General features: G+C 41.1%; 3 protein-coding genes across 6 annotated transcripts in view; all 3 read left to right on the forward strand.

The window, feature by feature from the left end:
- The first annotated feature begins 772 nt into the window (after nt 1-772).
- On the forward strand, nt 773-4,945 carry tmem35 (transmembrane protein 35). Its single transcript, XM_054791368.1, has 2 exons — nt 773-1,012; nt 3,952-4,945. Exons 1-2 carry the CDS (start codon nt 893-895, stop codon nt 4,333-4,335), a joined length of 504 nt encoding a protein of 167 aa, XP_054647343.1. The 5' UTR covers nt 773-892; the 3' UTR covers nt 4,336-4,945.
- Nucleotides 4,946-5,382: 437 nt separating this feature from the next.
- Nucleotides 5,383-25,240, forward strand: cenpi (centromere protein I). The gene is made up of 20 exons (XM_054791355.1): nt 5,383-5,630; nt 5,901-6,038; nt 6,108-6,226; nt 9,222-9,329; nt 9,417-9,465; nt 9,548-9,594; nt 9,687-9,776; nt 10,064-10,195; nt 10,369-10,515; nt 12,102-12,222; nt 12,430-12,524; nt 12,606-12,723; nt 13,882-13,946; nt 14,033-14,142; nt 16,304-16,439; nt 22,249-22,373; nt 22,677-22,725; nt 23,215-23,430; nt 24,112-24,153; nt 24,227-25,240. Exons 1-20 carry the CDS (start codon nt 5,459-5,461, stop codon nt 24,374-24,376), a joined length of 2,229 nt encoding a protein of 742 aa, XP_054647330.1. The 5' UTR covers nt 5,383-5,458; the 3' UTR covers nt 24,377-25,240.
- A 919-nt stretch (nt 25,241-26,159) lies between these two features.
- Nucleotides 26,160-26,983, forward strand: part of drp2 (dystrophin related protein 2) — a 310,714-nt gene continuing 309,890 nt past the window's right edge. For all 4 annotated transcript variants that reach the window (XM_054791350.1, XM_054791352.1, XM_054791354.1 and 1 more), the window contains exon 1: nt 26,160-26,507. The gene's annotated coding sequence lies outside the window, so the exon portion shown is untranslated. The remainder of the gene's footprint in view (nt 26,508-26,983) is intronic.

Below are 26,983 nucleotides of genomic sequence, written 5' to 3' on the forward strand. Positions count from 1 at the left end.
ATACAAAAAATATTATGGGAATAAAGTTATAATTACGAGAAGAAAATTTGCAAAAGGAAAGCTGAAATGAAATAGTTGGAAAATAAATTAAAAAACCCAGCAGAAATGGAAAAAAGAACTGTAATTTTACGGGAATAAAGTCAAAATATTAAGAAAAAAAGTCATAATTGAACGAAGAACAAAAGTCACAATTTGACAAGAATAAACTTGTATTATAGTGGAACAAAAAATTAATTTTTAGTAGCATTTTAACTATATTACAAAGGTGAAATGCAGTTTTTTGTTGAGCTACATATACCTGTCGCTTCTTAGCATGTCTATCAGTCTTTTTGTGCTCCTTCATGATGCAGCACTTTTATGAATTTAAGTGTGTTTTATTTTTACATTACTTTCTTCTCAGTAGTGAATGTGACTTTAAATGTAGCAACATATGACTTATGACATATGACTTTAAAATATGTATTTGTACTTGAATATTTTTAAAAGCAAAACAAAACCAAAATAACTACCAAATTCTAAAGTATGACCTTTAACTTTATTGCACTGATTTCTTTTAACATGACAATGGCAGTACAACAGATCACAAATAGGCCTAATTTCCATTAACTGTCCACACAATCCAACATTATCTATTGTTTAAACAGTACAAAAGTTGCTTATTTAAAAAAACAACACTGTAAATTCTACTGTACACTTTTGTATACAGGACAGGTATGCCCCGCCCATCCGGAAATCCTATAAAATTGGTCGCTGTCCCTTTAAGGAGCTGCGCGCGCTCCCGCGGAAGACAAGCGAGCAGGCGGAGGAGCGGGGATCACTATTTGGCTAGACACCGCCTCCCATTCATTTATAACGGGACGCCATTACTATCATTATTTTCAGTCAAACAAACATGCCCTCGCCAAGGACAGTAACCATCGTGGCGCTGTCCTTCGCCCTCGGATTGTTCTTCGTCTTCATGGGCACCATCAAGCTGACGCCGAGGCTCAGCAAAGACGCGTACAGCGAAATGGTGAGTGGATCCCCGCTAACATGTCTGCTTGGGATGGGAGAGAGAGGTGGGGGAAGCCATTGTTCTTGTTCACAATATGTAGAGATGCTGACCTAAATTGTAAACTAACCGCTAAATTAAATGATCTTTTAGGCCACGCTTATCTCCTCCAAATAGCCCCCAGATGTTTAAAAAAAAAACTCACTCATTGTGTAAATTGAATACTTATGTATCGTAACTAATAGCACATCATAATGTATTTGCTATCAATAATATGCAGTCACAAATCACGTAAAATGGAGCTGCATCATGGCTAATGTCACCAACGACTGTTAGCTAATCATCATTTTTACCTCAGTAATTCACGCGTTCACTGGATAAGCACTAAATGTGAACATTTAAACCCTTTTTGTTCATTTAATTTAGTTGTAGAGGGTTGTCCCGTAATTTAAAATGTGGGGGGGAAAAGAAAGGATTGTTGTGAACTAGCTGGGCTGCAATGGCGGCTCATTCCAGCCAACTCTCGGAGATGCACCTGCATCACTGCAGGAGGATGGATGGTGATGCGCTCTCTATTCTATTACTTTAGCCTGTCATCAATAGGAATATGCTCCAAATGATACTACAGGGCATTTAAGGCAGTTCAATCACATACATTTACACACTGGTGTTACCATATTAGCATTATTGTGTGTGTGTATGAGGAAATAACTGCAATAACGTACACTTCATTTACTAACTGTACTGCAAAAAAGGGTACTTAAGATAATACTGTACATAATGCTGGATGTAGACAACGCCAGCCAAATCTATCCTTTCAATATCAAATGTTGAAATTGAAATTCACGGGCTGCTAAAATCATGCATGGCAGCAACTATTTTTTACAACCAAGGGAAACATTTCATTTGAAACATCTGTAAGCTCCCACACAATACCACCAAATTTTAGCATATCAATATATGGAGTAAAATTATGATCAGAACTACAGTGTCTGATTTATAATTTATCCTGAATTCATTTATTTTTTACCCCTCTATTTAATGAAAATGACAGTGTCTGATATCAGTTATCCAGAATGAATTAATGTATAATTGTTTACTAAAAACTGTGTATCATTTATCGTAAATTCAGGGTACACCCTGGACTGTTCGGCAGCCAATCGCAGGGCACATATAGACAAACAACCATTCACACTCACATTCATACCTATGGACAATTTAGAGCCGCCAATTAACCTAACATGCATGTTTTTGGAATGTGGGAGGAAACCGGAGTACACTAAGTCCCCAACTAACGAACACAATTGGTTCCAGACGACCGTTCTTAAGTCGAATCGTTCTTAAGTCGGGGAAAAGGTAATATTACCAATGATATAGGTACTACATGTACGTGTATACATATACAGTATATGCGTATGTATGTAAATATGAGTTTGGATGCAGTAGTAATATTAAACGAGGATAACTAATGAAAAAAACAATAATAAAATTGATATAACAATACGTAATGATAAATGTTATTTACCTTTGAAGAAGAGTGGTTGAGCATGTACATTGTTGGTGGTAGTGGTGGAACAAGAGGAGGAATTATTGAAAAAAGGACAAATCTTTGTGTCGTTAGACTCCTCTTTCTAATGATAGTGGATGGCATTGGTACAGAAGTCTTCGCATGTTCCATAATTTGAACCTTGCCTTTGTAAATTGTTCCTATGGTTGAGCGATTCACTCCATAAGCACGCGCTACATTAGCCATTTTCTCGCCACCGTCCAACTTCCTGATGATGGCCACCTTCGTTTCCATAGAAATTGCTTGACGTTTCCTGCCACTAATACGAGCACTTGCACTCGATTTATCAGCCATGATAACGGATAACAAACGTCTCTGTAAAGTATCGAATGGGGTACAAACAGCGTGCTCCGAGATGTTATCAGCGACAAGTGCAGACGAACTGAGAAAGATCGCGCGAGAGGGATGCTGCTACCCACCATTCGTAGCGGCGGAATGGCGCGCAATACAAAAATAGTGCCTTTGTATTTCGAAAAAATTTAAATGACAAAATATGGCAATTTTTGAAAAATTTCATGAAAAAAATAGACCAGTCGGCTTGTGTTTGTATCTACGAGTGTTCGCACGTCGGATGTTCATTAGTAGGGGACTTAGTGTACCTGGAGAAAACCCATGCATGGGGAGAACATGCAAACTCCACACAGAGATGCCCAAGCGGAGATTCGAACCCAGGTCTTCCCGACCTCCTGAATATGTGGCTAACATGCTACCCACTCGGCCACCGTGCGGCCAGTCATCTAGTCCAGTGAATTCAATTATTTTTTGGGTTTGCTTTAGAGTTCTGACTGTCACGCACATACAGGCGAGTGTTGTCCAGCGTTGGCTACATCAGCTGCTGTTTGACTGATGATCACGTTGTGAGCCTCGAAAACTCACCATAGCCCGTCAAGTGTTTGTTCTTCAAATGCCATATTAATTTAAACCTTTTTAACGTGCTACCCCGGTGAGATATTTTTCGCGGCATGTTTTGCAGGGTGCAAAATTTATATCACTCTCACAAATGGCAAGTAAGTCCCACATGGCAAACATGTTTGTTTTGGGTTTGCACGCCTGCACAGTGCGAAGGAAAGCGGGCGGGGGACAGGTTGCATGCTGCAATAGTACGAGCCAGAGGCTTTTGCGATCATTTATTGGCATATGCTTTTTCACGGAAATCAGCCGATATTGATTGGTGGCCGATCGACCGGAGCATCCCTAGTTAGCATTAAATAAGATGTGCTTCTTCCTCCTCATTTTCAGGCATGTTGAATTGTGCACGTGGAAACATGAGGTTCTTTGATGTAACTTTGATGTAAGCATGTTTGAAGTAAACTAAACCATTAACCCTACCGTAACTTTTTAATGCTTGTACTCCTGGTATCATACACACCTAAAATGTTTCTTTCCCTTTCAGAAAAGGGCATACAAAAGCTATGCCAAAGCATTACCAGGCCTGAAAAAGATCGGCATCAGCTCTGTGTTGCTCCGTAAGATCATCGGCTCCCTGGAGGTGGGCTGTGGTGTTGTGCTCACCCTGGTGCCCGGCAGGCCGAAGGACGTAGCCAACTTTCTGCTGCTGCTGGTTATGCTAGCCGTGCTTTTCTTCCACCAGCTTGTAGGCGACCCCCTAAAGCGTTACGCCCACGCTCTCGTCTTCGGCATCCTGCTCACCTGCCGGCTGCTCATCGCTCGTCAAAGTGACGATCGGCCTGAAAGGGAGGAGAGCAGGGAGGAGCAGCAGCCGCAGCATCAGCAGCACATAAACGACCAGGAGAAGAACAAGGTCAAGCAGTCTTAGAGAAGGAAAACTGCAGAGATTTTTTTTTACACTTGGAACTGGTCATGATCCTCGACTGTGGACAGTCATTGCTGTGGATGTGAGCTCATTTCATTGCCATTCCCTAAACATATTTAAATTCTATGCTACATTTTTTAAAATGAAGGAGCCATCGTTATAGTGTGCTTTTTTTAAAGGCTGACTGAAGTTACAAATTGAAACAATTAGAGCATGTTCTTTTCAGAGAAATTTAGCATAAATACTCATACACTGTATCGTTCATGACATATCCACATCATCAGATACAATATTAGTAGACTACTTTAGAAAAAAACATGCAGTCTTATTTTTTCCCCCCCTCCTTTGTAGTATCTGTGGAACTGTGCATGAACATGTTCCCTAAGTAATGCTAATTATCCTCTTTGGTTGTCTCAGTGATGTTGGAATACAACACTTCTGTCTTCGATTGCCTGTTACAGTTGTCAGTTATATGTCTTTGTTATAAACATTGTGTCTTAAAAGTTTCCCTCTAAGACGAGCATTCTGTTGGGAGGGCCTGGGGTTTTGTTTGGAGATGTTTTATTTCTGTAAATCCTAAAATAAAGTAAAAACCCTGATTAGCTTTTTTTCCTTTTGATCTTTGTGCACCTTCATTTTTTAAATAAAAGATTTCATACAGGACTTTCAGAGGAGAGGGAAAAAGTACTCTTTTCTTCTATAAATACACTTTATAAAAGATGACTTCTGACATCTGTGTTTTGTCTGGAAGATGCTGCAAAAAAATACAATCTAAATACAGTACAGTACAAAGGCTTGGCCATTTTTAGCACAGAGAACCATAATTGATTATAAACCGGGAAGGGTTTTATGTCAGAGTTTGCAAGTCTAGTGTATTTAAAATTAGTCGTATTTAAAAAAAAAATAGAACACTTTCTGTGATATTGCCAAAATGCCATCTTAGCTTGTCTTTACGCACTACGTCACCCAGAATGCAACGCGGCGTGTGAATGTGCTGCACTACGCAAGCGCAGAGCAAACGGTCGCGCGAAGTATTTGAGTTTTGTTTGAATGACGAAAGGCGAGGACGTGTTGTGCTGTCCGCTAGCCTTTTTTTTAAAAAGCATGTTCTTGTAGCAATGTAGACATGGAAGCCAATGTACATTTGTCGGAGTCGTCGGATTCGAACGAATTGTCCTCTAACGACCAGTCTGTGTCCAATCGCAGCAGTAGCAGAAGTTGGAGAGTCGCTGACATAGAAAGACGGAAGAATGAGGCGGGGGACTCACTTTTTCTGGCCCTCAAGTATTTCTCCGACGGTAGGAGTACTATATTTTTACACTGAATTATAAAATTGACAACGTAAATTTGATATAACCTATGGTATTCAATGTTGGTTTGCTGTCTAATCGTCCACCTCCTGAGAAAAACAACACAACAGACCATATGACGTCTCTGGTTTCTAGTTGCTTGCTAGCTTTTTTACATATAGGTCAATCAGTTGTACAGTTATAGACAGGCTATACACGGGTGCTCCTACGTTATATTCAAGTTTCATAGTAAATATAATGCTCATCTCCCGCATCCAGTTGAGGCAGGGACTCCAGTGATTGGTAATGATGACTTTGAGAGGAACCTGGTGTTGGTGGAGAAGGTGGCGTATTCTAAAGGTCTCTCCCCGGATGCCATCATCGTGATGCTGGAGTTTGCCATGAGCCTTCGAATGGGTACGTTGTGGAGGCCAATGATGTGATTTGAGTTCGGAATTAAAAACAGCCTTTCTCTTTGTTATGCAGGGCCGAGTATGTGCTCCCGAGTGCTCAAGTGTCTTATCCCTGCTACAGTGGTGCCTCAGGAGGCCGTTGTTCGAGCCGTAGCTTGGCTGGGTGTCTCCAGAATACCCATAAGTGCACAGGTTAGCGGACGCCTTACCTCAAATAGATGCCCTGCTGTTTTTCCACAGGAAAAAATAACAAGTATTACCCCTTACCATGACTATTTCAATGACCATGTGTTGTGGCAGGCATCTTTATCACAGTCATGGCATTTGTAAAGCTGAGGTTTAAAAACAAAATGTTGCGTGTAAGAGGTATGGAGAAAGATGAAAGCTGCAAAACATTACATCAGACCCAAAAAGAGTTAGGAATTAGAAAAATACAGAGATGTACTCCTTGCTGGAGTACATTTGTACAAATACACCAGTACAGTCATCCCTCGTTTCTTGTGGTGATAAGTGACTTTCTGCAACATAGGAGTCCCCATTTATAAATGGAATATGTTTGTAGGTAGAGCATAGAAACCTATTTATGACCTTCTAAATACAGTTTTTAACACTGCTAGAGCCCTCTAGACATGAAATTACACCCCTACAGTCACCTTTACACTGGTATTACCCAATTTAGTAGACATAATAATAGAAAATAAGACTTAATATGGGTCTCAGACGTGCTGGTATTGGAATAGTTCCTTGTTGCTGTTTCTTTTTTTACTTTTGGGACTTCTTGCAGTGACTAATTAATTACTAATTACTAACAGCTAGTGACCAGTGGAGAATAGTACATACCAACGTCCATCCATCTTCTACCGCTTATCCGAGGTTGGGTGGCCAGGGAGAGGGAAGCTCAGATTTCCCTCTCTCTGGCCACTTCGTCCAGCTCATCCCGGCGGATCCTGAGGCGTTCCCAGGCCAGTCCAACGTGTCCTGGGTCTTCCCAGAGGCCTCCTACCGGTCAGACGTGCCCTGAATACCTCCCCGGGGGGGCGTCCGGGAGGCATCCTAACCAGATGCCCAAGCCACCTCATCTGGCTCCTCTCGATGTGGAGGAGCAGAGGTTCTACTCAGAGTTTCTCTTGGGTGGCAGTGCTGAGACCAGCCACCCTACGGAGAAAACTCATTTCGGCCACTGGTACCCGCGATCTTGTCCTTTCGGTCACTACCCAAAGTTAATGACCACAGGTGAGGGTAGGAATGTAGATCGACCGGTAAATTGACAGCTTTGCCTTTCACCTCAACTCTCACTTCACCACAACAGACCGATGCAGAGTCCGCATCACTGCAGACCTTGTACCAATTTGCTTGTCGATCTTGCATTCCATCCTTCCCTCACTCGTGAACAATACCTCAAGGTACTTAAACTCCCCCACTTGCGGCAGGATCTCTTTCCTAACCCGGAGATGGCACTCCACCATTTTCCGGGTTAGAACCATGGACTTGGACTTGGATGTGATGATTCTCATCCCGGCCGCTTCACACTCGGTCGCAAACCGATCCAGTGAGAGTTGAAAACCACGGCTTGATGAAAACAGCAGGACCACATCATCTGCAAAAAGCAGAGACCCAATCCTGCAGCCACCAAACCAGATCCACTCAACAACCTAGCTGCGCCTAGAAATTCTGTCCTTAAATGTAATGAGCAGATTCGGTGACAAAGGGCAGCCCTGGCCGAGTCCAACCCTCACTAGTAACTGGTAATGGGTCCGACTTATTACCAGCAATGCTAACCAAACTCTGACACCGGTCATACAGGGAACGAATTAGGTCGTCCTGTATCCCATATTCCAGAAGTACTCCCTACAGAATTCCCAGAGGTACACGGTCGAATGCCTTCTCCAAGTCCACAAAACACATGTAGACTGGTTGGGTCAACTCCCATGCACCCTCAAGGGCTCTGCCGAGAGTGTAGAGTTAGTCCACAGTTCCACGACCAGGACGAAAACCACACTGCTCCTCCTGAATCCGAGATTCAACTAACTGGCAGATCCTCCTCTCCAGGACTCCTGAATAGACCTTACCAGGAAGGATGAGAAGTGTGATCCCACAATAGTAGGAACACACCCTCTGGTCCCCCTTCTTAAAAAGCGGGACCAGAGGGTCTGCCAATCCAGAGGTACTGACCCTGATGTCCACACAATGTTGCAGAGTCATGTCAACCGAGACTCATCCACAGCATCCAGGGCCTTAAGGAACTCCGGGCAGATCTCATCTGCCCCCGGGTCCCTGCCATCGAGGAGTTTTTTGACAACCTCAGCCCCAGGGATGGGAGAGCCCATCGAGTCCCCAGGCTTCCTGATTGGAAGATGTGTTGGTGAGATTGAGGAGGTCTTCGAAGTATTCCTTCCACCGGTCCACAACATCTGTCAGCTGCCTCTGGAGACCCATGGGCCAAAAAGGCCGGATAGGATTCCTTTTTCAGCTTGACTGCATCCCTCACCACTGGTGTCCACCAAGGGGTTCTGGAATTACCGCCACAGCTTCGATCCGCCGCCTCGACAATGGTGGCACAGAACACGGCCCATTCGGACTCAATGTCCGCCACTTCAACACCAGCAACATGGTTGAAGCTCCTTCTGACAGCGGACTCTGCCAGACGTTCCCAGCAGACCCTCACAATGTGTTTGGGCCTGCCAGGTCTGACCAGAGTCCTCCCCCACTGTGGGAGCCAACTCACCACCAGTTAGTCATCGGTTGACAGCTCTCACCCTCTCTTCACCCGAGTAGCAAATGACTAAATGAACTAAAATACAAATACAGTATAAGACACCTTGGTATGACTTACATAGCCATACATACGGTGTACGTATTTTTGTGCTTGAAAATACATAATTTAGGCCAAAAGTACGTAATATTTGCTGAAACTGAAATTTGCTGATTTTTGTACTTATAATAGCTTGTAGTCAACCATGGAACAGTGATGATTTATTATATAATACTGTATATTTTGAAAAACCTTGATAGAGTAACGCTGCAAAATTCGAAGCTCGATGTGGCGAGGGACGACTGTAAATGCCTTACCCCTAATAAAGGGGTAATAATCTCTGCCACTGAATAAATTACAGCAACTGGCCACCTTTTATGAGAAAATTATTTGCATGCAAGCTTGTTTTTTAATAGGCTCGCGTACAATTTGCAGGTTCTTTTCATCAAGTGGGTGTTGACCATTTTTGACATGATGGATGCAAAGGATCAACTGACAGCCGTCTATGGCTTCATCTTCAGCTTTGTGACAGAGGAAAACCTGGTAGGGTTCTTGCTATGTTTGTGTTGCAGTCATGTGAGTGGGCTGCCAGTAACTGCTGAGTCACTTTGTATTGTCTTGTTGTTTCAGTGCCCCTTCATCTGCCACCTGTTGTACCTCCTGACCACAAAGCAAAGTGGTACATGAAACCTGACTTATTGTTTATTTCCCTCATCTCTCATTTGTACTCAGTTATCTTTTCTTTGTCAATTCATCTGTAGTGCGAGTGTTTCGAGTCCGAAAGCTACTGGAGCTACAGTCCAAACTGGTAAGCGTGCTGTGCATTGTCCCTCTTTGTACCTTTTTGTTATTGCTATCTGAAGATGGTAATGGTGTGGCATTTTGGTTTTGTTTTCACAGGGAAGACAGCCCTTCCTTCTACACCTGCTCTCCCTTTACAAAGTGTTTTGTCCTGAGCTGGTGACACTCTCTTTTCCATCCAGAATGAGGGTTTGTATATCATTTGGCGTTATCTTGACATAGATTGCCATTTTATTAGGTATACCTGCACAATCTGTTGTGATCTAGGAAAATGTACCTAGACTAAGATTATCATTCTAACATGTAGTTTAATAAGGCATAAAAAAGCACATCACCAATTTTGGATACTGTTTATTAGATTGTGCAGATTTACTTTATAATTTGGCCGTTGTCAGTGCAATTATGTGACATGGACATTACCCAGGGCAGGAGCACTGGTGAAATAAAGTAAAAGTCCTTACTGTCGTTATTTCCAGAGTGGCTTTAAGAATCACATCAATCCTTGGAAATCTACACTGACTTTTGTCCAGAAGAGGAATGGCACACTGGTGTCCCCCAGCACTGGTCTCACCCTCACAATTAAAGATCATCCCAACTCCAGAAAAAGGGTAATGAAGATTATAAAAGTTGAAGATTATAAATGCGATTCACAAAGATCATTAAATGTATAGTAAACTGAATGGTAACTCTTATCATGTCAATTATTGTATTTACAGTAAGAGTAAATGCCTTGGCTACAAATGATTGAACTTCATCCTTTCAATTGTGCTTGGACTTTCAGAAACACTGTCATTTGGAAATGCCAGCACTGAGTTGTGCGCCTGATAAGGACTCTCAGACTGAGCGGTCATCCTCTGGCAGAAAGTTGGTCCCCCTGGTGCAGCTCCGCTCCTTTGAGCATCTTTTGGAGAATATGCACCGCATAGAGGTAATCTGGCCGCTAATAATGAGGGATAGTTGGCTGAGCTCCAGGCTTTATTTTAAAAGGTATAGCGAAGCCTGCTTTTTTGACATAGCTGTCATCCGTGAGGTTTCCATATATGCTGGGCAGGTCACCTAGCTCGGGGCGGGTCAGAACCGGTATCATGTCCATGAGAAAGGAGATTTTTCCTTCATGATGCCATGAAAACCTGTTTCAGCACCTCTTCTCTCAAAAGTGGATCAAACAAGTGATGGATTTCTGTCACGTTTGGTGCTCATAAACAACCTTTAGAGACACATTACCATTATAACATTGTTAAAAAGTCCATCCGTTTTCTATGCCGCTTATCCTCATTTGGGTTGCGGGGGTATGCTGCAGCCTATCCCAGCTGACTTTGGGCGAGAGGCGGTGTACACCCTTGACTGGTTGCCAGCCAATCGCAGGGCACATATAGACAAACAACCTTCAAACAACAAACAACATTCATACCTATGGACAATTTAGAGTTGCAATTCACTTAATATGGAATGAGGGAGGAATCCAGAGTACACACGCACGGGGAGAACATGCAAACTCCACACAACTCCAAGCGGAGATTCAAACCCAGGTCTTCCCGATCTCTTGACTGTGCGGCCAACATGCTAGCGACTCGGCCGCCGTGCAGCCATGTTCAAAAGTCAAATTTGTATAAATATGGATCTCAAGCATGCCATAGTTATAGTTTACCTGTGTGTAATACAAGCTCACAACCACACGGTGGTGCTATGCCTCCGTTTTTTGTATTCTGCCTACAGTACTTGTGTCCCATACTCAGCAGAGACATGTAATTTCTTTATTAGAAACAAATATAAGGTGTTTTATGGAAATCATTTGCCTTGTTGTTCCATAGGGGACTGTGAGGAACGAATTGTGAAGTCACTTAAAGAAGACTCAGTAAACGTCCTAATGTATGTAATTTATTATGGCTTGCACACTCTACTGTGTCATGAAACATAAATTTACCCTTTTCACTGACATGACGTGTTGTGATGGGGGTCGCCTGTGCATACAGCCACAGTAAATCAGTCAGGCTTACATGCAACAACTCTCAAACGACCACTGATGAATCTCCTCATCGTGCCTTAACGATGCGATTGGAGAGCCGAGCCGAGCTGTGTCCGTTAGCCGGCTGTCTGTCCTCGTCATTGTCATTTACTTCTTATGCTAATAAAGTGCTCGTACGGGAGGGGGTGGGGAGCAGCTGTTCATACATCATAAGGGACTGCTTAAGTTATCTGGCTTGATGGGAGGAATGTCCTACTGCTGGAGTTATTAGGATTACTACCAAATGATTATTGAAGTAGCAGAAAAAGTGTTTAAGTTGATTTTAATCATGAATCAGGCAGACTTTATGGTAATACAAGGTGATGAATCGCCAGTCATTGGGTGTTTGCGGTGTGATTAGGTAACTTCACGGGTGCAGTTTTCAAGTCTTATTTGTCATTGCCTTATATATTTTTCGACTCATGAATACTTGATTCTTTTAGGTCGATTGGTTGTGATTTGTCACACATTCTCTTGCTTATGTTTTGGTCATTTTTACCTCCCCACAGCTCCCTGCTCAGATGGGCTCTCTGCTGGCCTCCAGTGTGGCCCTGCACTACCTTGACTGTGTGCAGGAAGAGTCGGCTCTCCTCCGCCTCAACTTCTGGCTGGGCTGCGCTCTCCAAGAAGGTAAGGCGGAGACGTCTGTTGACATCCCCCCCGTGAGGAAGATGCCCACATTTCAGCTAACCTGCAGCTGAACCCATGACTCTAGTTGGCATTCTTTCAGTGTGCATTTTAAAAGTAGTTAGAGGGGAGCTCAGAGAGCGAACATGTGAGGAGAACCTGAAGGATGGTGCCATTTTTAATTTTATACCTTTCAATCTCCTGTCGCAGAATTTTTGTTTTGTCGAGACAGAGGTGTGCCGCAGAATTCAGACGAGGCGCTGCAGTTTTTGAACAAGCTGCTGCTGACGCAACACTTTCTCCAGGTTAGCCGCATCTTCCATCCACTTCCTGTCGTCTTTGTTTTGATTCGTTCACTTAATGCCCTGTCACAATGTCTCCACCAGGAAGGGTTTTCTAGTTCTGAGGCTTTCCTCTACAAATTCCTCAATATCTGGGACGGATGCCTGCTACGGCCGCAGATCTTCGGGCTGCTGAGCAACATTCCTGTGGTCCCTAGTAGCAGTAGGTTTTACTTTGACACCCTCACCAAGGTTCTTTATTCTCCTCAAATGTATAAATAGTGCAACCTCTAAGGTCAGCCCTAGAATGCTGGTCAACCACTGATTTGTTGGAGGGGAAAAAAAAATCGCAAACAAAATAATGGAAACTGTTTCAGTCATAAAACCCATATGAATTATACAGGCAAAGCTACAAATAACATTTTAATGTTCTTAGCTGTCATAGTGTAAAACAAACTAACCACTGTATAATAACAGCAACATAAAATAAAACTGCTCAGTTACTATTGATGTCCGACCTAAGCGCAACTTTTAGGAAATGGAGAGTGGGAGGTTTTTTACTTCGTGACGTAGTAGGGGTGTCACAAGATCTCCCAAGATCAAAACGTGACGAGATTTCTTGTTCAGAAAAAAAAAAAACTGTCTCGTGATAATAAAGTTTAATGCGCACCCCTTCTCACTAAATATAATGTAGCAACCAGGTCGCTAAATTGTCAACACGGGTCTCTTCTATGTATGAGGTGTGTTATGAAGGGAAACCAGTCATCGCTGGAGCTTTTAAACTTGGTGCCCAGCCAAATATAACAAGCGTAAATAGAATCTCTCCTGATTAAAGATATAGACAAGTCCAAACATCTACGTGGGTTGATCGGACTAATCTTAAACAACTCTGATGAAATGTAGAATTACTACAGCTCCTGCTTGGACAATAAACACGGTGACAGCTGTTTGATGGGAAAAACAACCACATGTCACTCACTGACGCTGACACCGGGAATACCGGGTAGGTTGCAAGGTGTGTGTTAAGCAGTTAATGTGCACTTACAATAATGCCTTGCACACTGTCATGTCATATTATGTGTATTATCATTCATAGTAGCGATGTAATAGTTCACAGTCTGGCTTCTGGCTGCCTGGGCTTCAAGGGAGGTGCAGCAGCTTGAGAAGAATAAAGAAAAATATAAAACCTCTTAGTTAAAGGCAGAATAAATTATTGTTTAGTTTCTAAACTGAGACAAGAAAGATTCTTGGTCTGAAAACTAAAAAATTGGGCCCCCACATCAGTTTGTTGGTGTGGTTTGCACCGCAGTTTTGAATAAAGAGTCAGCCATGCAAACCTGGCCGTAGTTGATGTTTAAATGTCGTCTCCTCCTCACTTCAGAAATCAAACGGCTTCTCTTTGAGCCCCTCATGCAGCTGTACTTCACGTCCTCACCATTTTTCAAGGTAAGCCTGTTATGTTTACTACCCCTGGATCTTGGAATCGCTTCTTTCAGAACGATTTAATAGCACTTGAGTATGTGTGTCTGCAGTGCGGGCTGTTGGAATGTCTAAACAGCATGCTGATGAAGTGGCTTACCTGGCACTCTGTGTACGTTCTGGAGGACGACTTGGACATCAGTCTCAACAGCCACACCTTCATGTAATTACATCTTTACATTTATTTATATGTGCACCACAGAATGAAAAAACAACATGTTTAGATATAAGATGATAACAACAGTTGACCAGCTAGTGTATATAATACAGCGTAGAACAGGGATGTCCAAAGTGTGGCCCCGGAGGCCATTTTCGCCCCGCAGCTCCTTTTTTGTTGGCCCTCTGCAGTTTGTAAAAATGTAATTAATTTTTGACGAGAAAGTAATCCCTTGTTTGTTGCGGTTAATTGGTTCCAAACCCGACCGTAATGATAATGGTTTCATTTATTTGAACATGTATACAAGTTACATTGGAGTACATTACACAATACAATTTACTGTGATAAGCGAGTTACCGCAAAGTAGGATTCCTTCTTTATAAATGGAATATTTTCAGAGTTATGGCATAGACAGCCTGTTTACAATCTTCTAAATACAGCTTTTAACATTTATAGAGCTTTCTAGACATGACATAACATCCCTATAGTCACCTTTACACTTACAATTACCCAGTATATACTCAGAGAAAATAAGCCATTTAAGACATAAATAAAATATGCTGGTGTGTGTCGCAGAAAATCCGTTCCCGAGCGGTGAAGGGCAGACAGGAACCAACGTCGGGGGTTCAGAGTTGAGTTTCAGCTTTGCATGGGTAACATCCGCAACAGTAGCCCATGTCGTTGTTGTTATTATTACTATGTTATTATTTAGGGATGCACATTATATTTCTTTTCCAGATAACTTTATGGTTCTCAAGACCGATAACTTATTTATAACTAATATTCTTTAAAAATTTAGATTTAACTTTTAACTTTAATTAATATGGGCACACCTGGAAGTAAGCGACTCAAAGGTGGATAAGACAAACTGTGCCTGTAGATTTGTCCTAACCAAATATGACATAACTACTATTATATTATATTAAGTTATATAGATACTACTATAAAAGTCACAAAAATTGAGAACAGTTCCATTTCTAGAAATGGATGTTTATTTTTTTCAAACTAACAAAACTGTAGTTTGAAGTCCTGATCCAGCCACTGCGCTGTCAGACCGAAGTAAACTAACATCACATGTCCATAAATCAGTAGTGAAGCTTACTGTATGTCCTTATTTCCATCTATCTGTATATGCAGAGTGTGGCAATCATGTCGTATTTTGCTGGCGAACATACATCCGAAAAATAGCGGTGGCTCGGAAGTACAAACCGTGGCTTTAAGTGGTTTACTCGCTGGTATCTTCAATGATGGTAAAGGGCTGGTTGTTCAGTGTGGCTAGTAGCTTTTTGGTGACATCTTTATAGGCTTTCAAAACACCGTTGTAGTGGTGCTGGCAAGAAGTCCCACACGATCGACTCCATGAGTGTTTACAGATGAGCTCAGGGGAGGTGTTGTAAAGTTTTTTTTTTTGTTGTTGTTTTTTTAATTATTAGTTTTTAATGTTATCGGATTTATTGGTATCATGTCATAATTCCTCATATTGGCCCAATAATTATTGTGTACCCCTATTATTGTTGTTATTATTATCCGTTGTGAGATTCAGTAATTTAAAATTAATTAAATAATTTTAAATCAAGTGTGATGCTTGTCTCACTGAACAATTACTAACACCTAGCGACCAATGTAGATACTATATTCTTAATTTGAATGCTCCTATTTTAGTGCTTGAAAATGCATGATTTAGGCAAACACTTAAAATTTGCTTAAATATGCAGTTTTTTAAACTAATAAGCCTTATTCAACCACGAAACAGCATGATTTATTAATTACTGTAATACATGTTAAACTCTAATAGAGTGAAGTGGTGAAATTCAAACCGCAACGTGGCGAGGGACGACTATTATTAAATATTACACTAATTTGCTTTGTCACCTATAACAGAACGCTATAGTATAGTGTTTTGTTCAGATAACGTAGCGTATATTGACCTATGTTGGACTGGTTTTAGCATCTTGAATGCACAGAATGTATCAAAGTGGCTCCCGGCATCCATTTTTCAGTATCCAGGCTTTGGTGGAAAACGTTTGGACACCCGGAGTGTCCCTGAGTGGTGGAGTACTACTCAACCTGCAGATTAGATGCTGTGGTTTTTGAGTTTGGAGGGTCTTGTAGTCCCTTCTTCAAACATCTCACAAACTTCAAGTGATTTCTTTGACCCCAATTCCAGAAACATGAGTCTGTCAGGCTTCAAGGACTCTGTGAAGGAACTGGTGCACTTCGTGGGCCGTCTGGCCACCGTGGGACTGCAAGTTGAGAGCTGTCACTCCCTCCTGCTCAGCTTCATCCTGGACTTCTATGAGACGGTAAAGCCAGCAAATTTTTGAGCAGCCATTGTATGTTACGTAGCTTCTCACATGCCCCTACATTACATACCGTAATTTGATGTATAGCTGCGCTCTTATCTTCTTGTAGGCTTTGATTCAGCATGGAGAGCAACATTTGTTTTGGTTTCACACCTGAAAATAATGTATTTTCCGGACTATAAATTTCACTTTTTTTCATGGTTAGGCTGGTCTTGAAACATGTACTTTGGAGCAACTTATTATGTGTTTTTTTCCACACTGACAGCCGTGAGAGGGTGCTCTCGGGCTGTGTGCCAGTATCTGCTATAGGGATGAGCCGGATACTCATTGTAGACTAGTATCCGTTACGGATAATGCATTTTTGCTGAATACGAACATGAAACAAGTACAGCTCATCATTATCCGTAATCGTGATGGAAAGTTGTCATTATGTACTCACTTTTCACGCTCTGTGATTGGCCAGTCACACACAGTGACCACCCCTCCCTAGACATAATCACAAATGCACAGCAACATAACATCTCGGCTATCAGCAGTACACTAACCACATTGAAATAGCATGTTAACAATTTAATAACGTAGTTAGTGACACGCTCGGCAGCTGTATGCTTAACGGACACAACACATAGAATATAACGGTGCAAACAGCGTCTAGCATTGAATGAATGATAAATAACCAGGTTACTCACGTTGATAGACGCACACTGTTAGCTGAACATCAAAAACGACAACAACTCTCAATGGTCGCGGACGCCTTGGTGCATTCATGTGTCCATCTCGTGTTGTAATTTGGAGCTACATTTAATCACATGTTAACTTAAAGGAATAGAATGGGCACTACTAAGTCTTTTGGACAATTTTTGTAAGTGTTTTTTAAAAAATATATTGTCATTTCCAGTTTACATGTAAATGTGATTTAAACAAGAATAGCAACCAAAAAAAATAGATGCAGCTCGCAAGTAAGTGGCACTATTTGAGCTATCTTTACAACAGGCTGGCGGCGACTCATGTGGTCCTGAGTGGCCACACGGCCACACCTTGTTGGTGACCCGATTTAGACCACACACACACCCACAATAAAGACGTTGTGTGATGTTCGGAGTGTCCGTGAATGCATCTCGCGGCCTGTCTAGTGACAACAAGGAAGTGTCGTTGCAATAACGAATGGACTAGAGACGTTTAATTAGTTACTTTAAAGTTGGAAATACATATATGGTGTTTGAATTGCACTGCTGTTGATGTGTTCAGGTCAGAATAGATTTATAAAGGAGCGACAGACTGTGTGGTGAGCGCCACTGTGCCGCTGTCTGTCAATAATAGAGAGCCATGGCTTGCCATGATGCGTATGCGTTAATTACGCAAAAAAATGGAACGTAATTAATTAAATAAATTAGTTACCGCTGCCGTTTTTGAGTTATTACAGTTTATTTTATTGGTCAACAGAAGTTCACGCAGCTCAGTCATGCGTAGAATGAAACCAAAATAGTCTCATTTTTTTAGTGCTACATTAGTGCTGTTTTGTGCAGTTAAAATGAATGTTTTGTGCAATTAAAATTAACGTTTGTGCTACAATACTTTTTGAGTTATTAAATAATAAATTTTCCTGGGATTACATAATCTGGTGATGATGTCATCGCCACCCGGCATTCTCTGAATGAAACCAAAATAGTCTCATTCCTTTCATCTTCGTTCGTGCTGTTTAGCGCAAATAGAATACATTTGTTTTAATTTGGGGTTTAAAAGAGTTCTCCGGTGATGATGTCATCCAGTCAAAACACTCCAAAGCAAGCAAAAGTGGGGTTGCAACTCACAATGGTTTTACCTGATCTTAACTTCCTTTCGTCCTCCTTGTTCATTTTTCGTGTCAACCAAAAACATGTTTAAAATGGCAGTTAAAAAAGAAAGCAATGCAAAGCAAATGTTATGTTCATTTATTTAAGAAGACTACGCTTCAATGCCTGTAGGTGGCGGTCAGACATACAGTACACACCTGTGGAATGAGAAGTCTGAAACAACAATTTTCGTCAGTTTTACCTGTTCATCTCACCATTTATTTCCTCCAAATCAAATCTTACTCATCTCACATCTTACATCTCTGGCCAATCTAAGTATGTTTAAAGTTAATTCAAAAATTCCCAGCATTGTTGCTAATGCAAAAATGCATTGCTACATTTGTCTTGCAATCTATGCTAAATCACACTGTGTAGCTAATTATTTGCTAATGCACAACATAGACCGAAACCATGCATACTATTCCACTTAATGCATCATGTGATAATAATAAGTTAATTTTCAAAATCATGCAGTCACCTTCAAATACTTGTGTGTATCTACAAATGTACATTTGTCATGTTGTCTGGTGAATAATGAACGATATAGCTTAAAATGTCTAGAAACAAACAAGGAGTCAAAAATGGTTATAAAGTGCATACCAACGTCATCTACCTTTTACATCACAAATATGTCGTATTTGTATCAAGGATACGAAATGTACGTCATATTAGTGTCACGTTTATGAAAGATGTGTGTCAGATGTGTGATGTCGTCATCGGAGAAATCTTTTAAGTTATTTGAACCAAACAGCACGAACGAAGATGAAAGGAATGAAACTATTTTGGTTTCATTCGGGGAATGCCGGGTGGCGATGACATCATCACCTCATTATGTAATCACCGGAAAATGACATATTTAATAACTCAAAAAGTATGGTAGCACAAACGCTAATTTTAATTGCACAATACATTCATTCTAATTTCACAAAACAGCACTAATGTAGCACAAAAAAATGAGACTATTTTGGTTTCATTCTAAGCATGTCGGGGGCTGGGTGAACTTGTGTTGACCAATAAAATAAACTGTAATAAGTCAAACGAAAGCAGCACAAATGTTCATTTTAATTGCACAAAACAGCACTAATGTAAACACTAAAAAAATAGACTTTTGGTTTCATTCTGAGCATGTCGGGGGGCCTGGGTGAACTTGAGATATAAAATAAACTATTCTAACTCAAAAACTAAAGCAGCATAAATGTTCATTTTAACTGCACAAAACAGCACAAACGTAGCACTAAAAAAATTAGACTACACTAGGCCCCCAACTTACGAACACAATTGGTTCCAGACGACCGTTCGCAAGTCGATTTGTTCATAAGTCGAACAAAAGGTAATATTACCAATGATATAGGTACTACATGTACGTGTATACATATACAGTGTATGTGTATGTATGTAAATATGAGTTTGGATGCAGTAGTAATATTAAACGAGGATAATTAATGAAAAAAACAATAGTAATAAAAATGATATAATAATACGTATTGATAAATGTTATTTACCTTTGAAGAGGAGTGGTCGAGCATACGTCGTTGTGGTGGAGGAGGAGATATTGAAAAAAGGACAAATGGTCGTCATTGTTAGACTCTTCTAAAAGAGGTAGTGTTCTATGGGTGGTGTAGAATTAAACAGGCTTATTAACTCTTCATAAACTTTAATCACACGTTCTGTCCGGTTTGCATCGTACAGCTACAATTTAGCTTTCCATTTCTCCTTTACACTCTCTCCCCACCTTCTTCCTCTCCCTGTTGGTCCCATTAGCAGTGTCACAGTGCCCTCTACTGGTCAAGCATGTAGCAGTTTAAATATGGAGTTACTACAAGGCAAAATACATGAAAATATAGACCAGTCAGCTTGCGTTCGTGTCTCCGAATGTTAGCAAGTCGGATGTTCGTAAGTAGAGAACCCAGTGTATTTGACTTGAGTTTTGAGTGGGGTGGGGGGCCAACTTCACTCAGGTTTATATTCCAGTGCAACTTTTTCCCCCTCTTCATTGTGTATTTTTGGCTGGTGTGACTTATACTCCAGAGCGATTCTTAGTCCGTAAAATATGGTAGTTACAATGAACAATGCTGCCAGCCTCAAAGAGAATGGACAAAATAAATTGCAAAGCACGGAAGGCACACGGTGGCGTAGTGGTTTGTATGTTCAAGATTCAAGATTCAAGAGTTTTATTGTCATATGCTTAGTAAAACAGGCAGTTATGCTATGCAATGAAATTCTTATTCTGTTCATTCTCCCAAGAAAAGAAAGAAAACACAGGAAAAAGAATAAGAACATAAGAAACTTAAATACCAATAAATTGTGTCAGCCTCACACAGTCCAAAAACATGTTAGGCTGAATTTGGACTTGACTGTGTTGTGAAAAAGTGTTTGACCACTTCCCGAGTTCTTATTTTTTTGCATGTTTGTCATACTTAAATGTATCAGATCATCAAGTTTAAATATTAGTCAATGACAACACAACTGTGTGAAAACTTGACTTTCTTCTTTCACTTCACGTAGGTTTGGATATTTTATTTCTCCCTTAATAATATATAATATATAAAGTTTCATTTAAAAACTGCATTTTGTGTTTCGGTTGTGTTGTCATTGACATTTTGATGATCTGAAAATGTGACAAATATGCAAAAAACAAAAAGAAACTGTAAATTGTCCATAGGTGTGAATGATTGTTTTTCTGTATGTGACCTTTGATTGATCGGTGACCAGTCCATGGGTGTCCCGTACCTCTCACCCAAAGTCAGCTGGTATAGGCTCCAGCTCACCTGCGACCCAAATGAGGACAAGCGGTATAGAAAATGGATGGATCATATCGAAAACTGGCAGGATCAGTGAGGCGATAAGATAGGGAGCTGTGCAAAAAGCATGACCTTTAGTTCCAAACTTATGTGTCTTGTTCTTTGTGAACAGTAACGAAGAGGATGGGTTGAAAATATTGACTGGTAGAGAGCAGATGATGAATATGTACTCGTATGACCTTTTGCATCAGACATCTTGTTTTGGGTATCATTCAAAATAAATTGGATACAAGACAATAACTGTTGTTCATCCCAAAAATATGTAGGTCATTTTTAATGAAAAAAATAGGGATGCATTTGATTTATTTTTTTTAAACTGATACTGATACTGATACTTCTTGTTTCTCAGGAACGATACCGATAACTTTTTATAGCTATTATTTTTAAATAATAATGTAGTTTGTGTACTCCTGGAGGTAAACATGACTCATACAAAGTTGGATTTGATGAACTTTACGTGTAGATTTGGCCTTACCAAATATGACGTTACTACTAGAAACAAAACATAAAAAATAGAGGCAGCTCAGAAGTACAAACCATGGCTCGGAGTGGTTTGCTGTCCGATGGGACCCGGTGTCTTTGGCTATGGTGGAGGATGCTGCGGCGATGGGAGCGGGCCCTGGGCATTTCTTTGGGGCTGTCTTTAGAGCAGCTTCTTTGTCAGTGTGGGTGCCTTCGTGGACTATCGGGACGACATTGTGGCGATGCTGCCGTTTCAGGTGTCTGGTGGGGTTTGGTGTGTTGAGGGTCAATGTTTCTTTCTCTTTTTGCAAAGTGTTTGTCGAGTGTTTGGTGCAACCAGTGCGCGAGTTGTCTGAGGCAGTGGGGAGGTCCTCATGATCTCAGCCATGTCAGTTTATGACACGTGTTTACAGCACATCACACGTAGCAGAAAAGGATCACATGATTCGCTCAGCCTAACCCACCCACAGCACAGTACAGGCAATCTCGCCTCATTGCAGTGTTTTTTTAAATGATCTTTTATTAGAGCTATTTTTTTTTATGTTATCAGATTTATTGGTATAATGTCATAATTCCTGATATCCATCAGTCTGATATTTATCATGTACCCCTAAAACAAACAATCAAACCTGTCTGTGCTAAAACATCATGCCTTGGAGCACTGAGATGTCCTCTGTGTTTCATTGTCTGCACTCTATGCTGTACGTTCTGCAGGTGTGTGACATGTTCCTGAAGTATGGGCTCCCCCTCATTGTGATGCCACCACCCGGGATTTTCTACCCAGCTCTGCTCGCCACCGACTCAGTCAGTGTGGACCGACTGGCATACATCATGTACAGGTACAGCCTCAATGTAGAGCTACAGTATGTATACTGGATGATGGAACAGAGCAGACCTCTTTGCATTTACTGTACATACTCGTGTATCATTTATAATAATGAGCAAGTATAACTGGTGTACTATAATATAACCCTTTCCTTTTTCATGTTGATTCTGAGCGTTAAAGCTTTAAAGCTCGAAAGTAACTGCTAATTTGCCAAAGTTAAAAAGGGGGAAAGACAAGCGTTTGATTCTGTCCACGCCATTGAGAACAAAGTGTCCTCCAACAGCCTATCATGCAGGTTTTTTGTCTTTCTCATCAGGTACAAGGTCAATCTGACCTCAGCCAAAAGTCAAGAGAAACTCACAGAGGTAACGTCAACTAGTCTCTGTACACGCACTCACTGCTCATACCTGCCATACCCACAATTGACTGGAATCTAATACAAGAGCCACAGCGTGCAATGCAACAACCACAATTACAAATATATTGTCAAACAACACCAAGCAATGTTTTGCTGATTTCTTTCATATAGCTTTTACTTTTGCTATGACGTCTACATTTTATGGTGACTACTACTTCAGCCCTTAAAATCTCGCTAAGTTGTTCAAAGAACCAACGGTGTCTGTGACCTTTCTACCGCACGGCAGGTGAAACATTAAGTTGTTCGTTTCAAGTTCAACCTCAACTACAAAGGCTTTGAAGTTTCAAAGTACGTGTCAGTCAGCCTTATTCCTCACCTAAAAATGCCACTGGCTTAAAAGAAGAACCAATGAAGTACGTGGCGCGGGAATAAATCAACACAACAAACACAAGCTATTGTTAAACTGCTCTTTGCTTCCTGGCGCTCTCGACAACAGGCCTTTCACATCAGCCGCCAGACCTTCCGTGAGTTCAACAACTATGTGGTCGACATGGTCAACTGCCTGTGGAACTCCAAGATGTTCAGGGGAGGCACGGGCATGCAGCTGGACGAGGAGCTGCTATTGAAGAGTGAAGTACCGCAGTACTGGACCAGCTTCGACCTCGTCCACCACCCGGCCTTTATGGGTTACGCTGTCGACTTCCACAGTAAGGTGTGTGTGCACCTCCTGCAGCTAGCACCAGGATAGAAAAATTACGTATAGGCAAGTGACATTGGGAAAGTATCGCACAAAAGCCTGGGGCTGCACGAGTGCTGTCTACACTGCAGCTGTGCCCACTTTTGAGATATACTGTATCCTGGTTGGATACGGTCAGGTCGTCGATAGCCATGCATTTGTATGACTGTTTCAGATTATCTCTAGCAAAGACATTAGCAATTGGCAATCCTCATAGCAATATGTTTAAACCTACTTGTCTTAGTGCCCCTGCTGGACATTTTTGTCATCCTTCATAACTTTAAGCAGGTCAATAATTAAGCTACATACAAGCCAGCTACGTAAACTGGTATAAGTAAGTGATAAGTGAGGTGCAAGAAAACTGCACCAAAGATGGGATGTGTAATATAGTCCAGGACTGTGACAGAGCAGCGTGCAGCTGCACTTTTGCTCAATAGGAAAGCGACCCATGTGGTATTAATGTATCTTTCATACAACATACATTAATAGCAAAGTGAGCTGCTTTATTATTCATGGCTGCAGTATGAGACATGGTTTTCATCATGTTTAATAATACACGCACACACATGCAATCACACTTACTTTTTTGGTTCTGTGCACCCGCAACATCCAGATTTATTTTGTGAGTGTGAAATTAATACTCTCTTTCTTCATTAGTGTTGGCCTGAGCGAAAAGTCTTGGAGCTCACTTCCATAAAGGTAAGACGGGTCATATTTTAAGAGGTTATTGTGTGATTAAAGATATGACTGGAGGTGTGTGTTTGTGTTGTAGCATTCCAAAGCTTGGGACTGGTACCTGGAGTATGTGTTCACACAGGGCTACGATGGCCTGCGACACTTTGTGCACACCAACATCAGCCAGCAGCTGCCGTCAGACAGCGGCCGGGACAAGAGCGCCCTCTCGCAGCAGCAGCAAGGCTAATGGGCTCGGGGGAGGAAAAAAACGACCATTTGCATCTTATCCACTTTTTTCTTTTATAAAGGACTTGTACATATTTCATCAGGCTTCTTTTTCAAGTAGGCTTCTGAGTATCTTTTTATGGACATAAATTATTTGTTTATTGTGTATTTTTAATTACAGTTCATTCAGTGACAATTGACTGTACTGTTTTTTTCCAATTCAAAGCAGCTTGTGGTTATTATGGACTTTATCACAGTTTCATATTCTTGTCCTCAGACTCCCACTATGTGGACTATTGTTAAAAATAAATAACTTTTACTTTCCATGTAAATAAAATCAATCTGGTGTGTGTGGCAGCATATAGTACGCAGAAATGTTAACTTTGTGGTTCTTGACAGACTCAACAGGATCATTTTTTACGCCCCCGAATGCTTTGTGACCCTCATCAGCATGTCAATACTGTCCTTTTTTGGCTCATTGTAATAAAAATAGAATTTAGCGACCTTAACCCTGAAGACATCTTGGGGACATTATGTGTCCTTCAGTTTATTTTTTTGTGTTTCTGACTGTATTGAATGAAGGTTTAGGTGTGATTTACCAGAGAATGTTCATAATCAATGAGATTTGTCATATATTTTCCTTAAACTTGCCTAAATTGGCAACACTACACACAGCTCACACACTTGTTTCTTGCAACAAAATATGTCAAATTTTTGACCCCACGTTTATCTTCACACAAACAACTGCAAGCATTTCTGTTAAGATTTGGTCATTTGTATATTTGTCCACAAGATGGCGCTCCTTTTTCCCCGATTTAAAGCATGCAGCAAAATTCTGCACCTCCTACCGTTTTCTGCAAGGGTGCCTTGTGACGGAAATGATAGCTCTGTGTCTCTGTTGACATTGGATTCAAAAAGTGTGTCTTTTTGCTTTAGCTTTGTTTTTTCTTCAATAAAAAAATAGTCAAGTATATAAACACTGGCCTTTAAAGGGCTAAAAGACCCTAAATATTAAAGCTGCCTGTATTTCAGGCAGAAGTCATTTTAAAGAGGTGACTCATTTAAAGTGGACAGAAACTATTAATACAGTACATGTTATTTTAACAGTAGTTTGGGGGAAGCTGACATTTTTTTCACCTGAGGACCTTGAATGTGACTTTGTTTTATGTAAATATGATACTGTAAAGAAATGTGTGAAAATCAATATTGTTGCCAATCATTGGCCCATCTCAGCCTAACGATAATCAAATACTGTGAAATTAATTTGATCAACATTTTTTGGAGGGGGGGGATAAAAACAATGAGTTAAACATGGTGACCTGTAAAGGTTATAAAAACCCAACTAGAATGAATAATTATGAATTACATTAATGAATTCTATGTTAATTATATTAATAATGACTTGTATTAATAATTGGCTAATTTAGAAATAATGATATACACTGTATTATGTTTTACAGCAGTTTGTGTGGGCACGACTCACGAGGGCAAAATGTATGTGTGTGTGTGTGTGTGGTTTTTTTATGATGTTTCAATGTTGCCCAAGCATACACAAACAAACAATCAATACTTTGTTAACATGAAACACTATGCATCATATTGGTGCGAACATAGTCTACTATTGATGAGGCAACTTATTGCATGACTTGTATTGATGATGTGCTTCTTTGTTTCCTAGATTTCTTTCTTACATCCTCTCCCCACCAGCAGCCACCCCCCCTCCCCCCACGCGTGAGTGATTCCATCTCAGGATCTAAGTGTGGGAGGTACTTGGAAGTTGTAAATCTCACAGCTGTAGAGACACACTCACTCACTTGCAGTGAAGAAGCAAAGCCATACTACGGCTCTGTGCTCTCTCTCTACCCGGCTCACGACGCACCGTACACGGGCCACTTACCGCCTTCTCTCCCGCTCCTTTTCCGGAAGGGACGAGGTGATCCAGTAGCGGCAGGTGTGGACACAAGACACGGATGAAGCTCGTCGGCAGCCAAACTGCACCCTGTTGTCACGCACTTCTCAGTTGCTCCGGTCCTCAACCTTTGCCGGATCTCTCGCTGCAGCTGCGGCCGCTCTGGAGCCAACACGTCCGGGGGAGCTTTGCCGTCACCATCTGAGTCAGAACCTTTCGCTCCGGAGCTAAAAAAAAAAGGAAGGTAAGACTGCTGCTTTTCTTCTTCGCTCTGCTGTTATCAAGGATGTTCAAAGGACGTTGTTTTAGTTACTGTAGTTTAGTTGTTTATTTGTGTGCATAAATAGCTGCAGCATTCACATCAAATGCATTTAAAATAACGTGGTTAGCAGCCTATGTTATGGCATTAATGCTGATTATTCTACCATAAAAGGTGCATTTCTGTGATTGGGGGTGAGCAGCTGCAGACTAATGACCAACGCATTAAGTTTTCAGCTCCTAATGCTCAATGTGTATGATTGTGGTTGTAGTTTGCACCACTGCCACTAACTACCACACTGGGAGCTATTGCTAATAAAATTGCATTAAATAAAAAAAAAATTAGACCTCCTTTTAGTCTGATACAATGCATTGTTACACTACATGACAAACAACCAACCTGATCTCATTAAGTTGTGCAGGATAGTTGCTCCTTTTTGCCTCTGCCAAGGTGAGGTGCTT

The sequence above is a fragment of the Dunckerocampus dactyliophorus genome, chromosome 11 (assembly GCF_027744805.1).
Source record: "Dunckerocampus dactyliophorus isolate RoL2022-P2 chromosome 11, RoL_Ddac_1.1, whole genome shotgun sequence".
NCBI classification, from domain to species: Eukaryota; Metazoa; Chordata; class Actinopteri; order Syngnathiformes; family Syngnathidae; genus Dunckerocampus; species Dunckerocampus dactyliophorus.

Coding starts and splice junctions, on each gene's coding strand:
- tmem35 (XM_054791368.1), top strand. CDS start 893: ATGCCCTCGCCAAGGACAGTAACCATCGTGGCGCTGTCCTTCGCCCTC. Junction 1,013..3,951: donor AAGACGCGTACAGCGAAATG/GTGAGTGGATCC, acceptor TTTCCCTTTCAG/AAAAGGGCATACAAAAGCTA.
- cenpi (XM_054791355.1), top strand. CDS start 5,459: ATGGAAGCCAATGTACATTTGTCGGAGTCGTCGGATTCGAACGAATTG. Junction 5,631..5,900: donor CCTCAAGTATTTCTCCGACG/GTAGGAGTACTA, acceptor TCCCGCATCCAG/TTGAGGCAGGGACTCCAGTG. Junction 12,223..12,429: donor GGGCTGCGCTCTCCAAGAAG/GTAAGGCGGAGA, acceptor CTCCTGTCGCAG/AATTTTTGTTTTGTCGAGAC.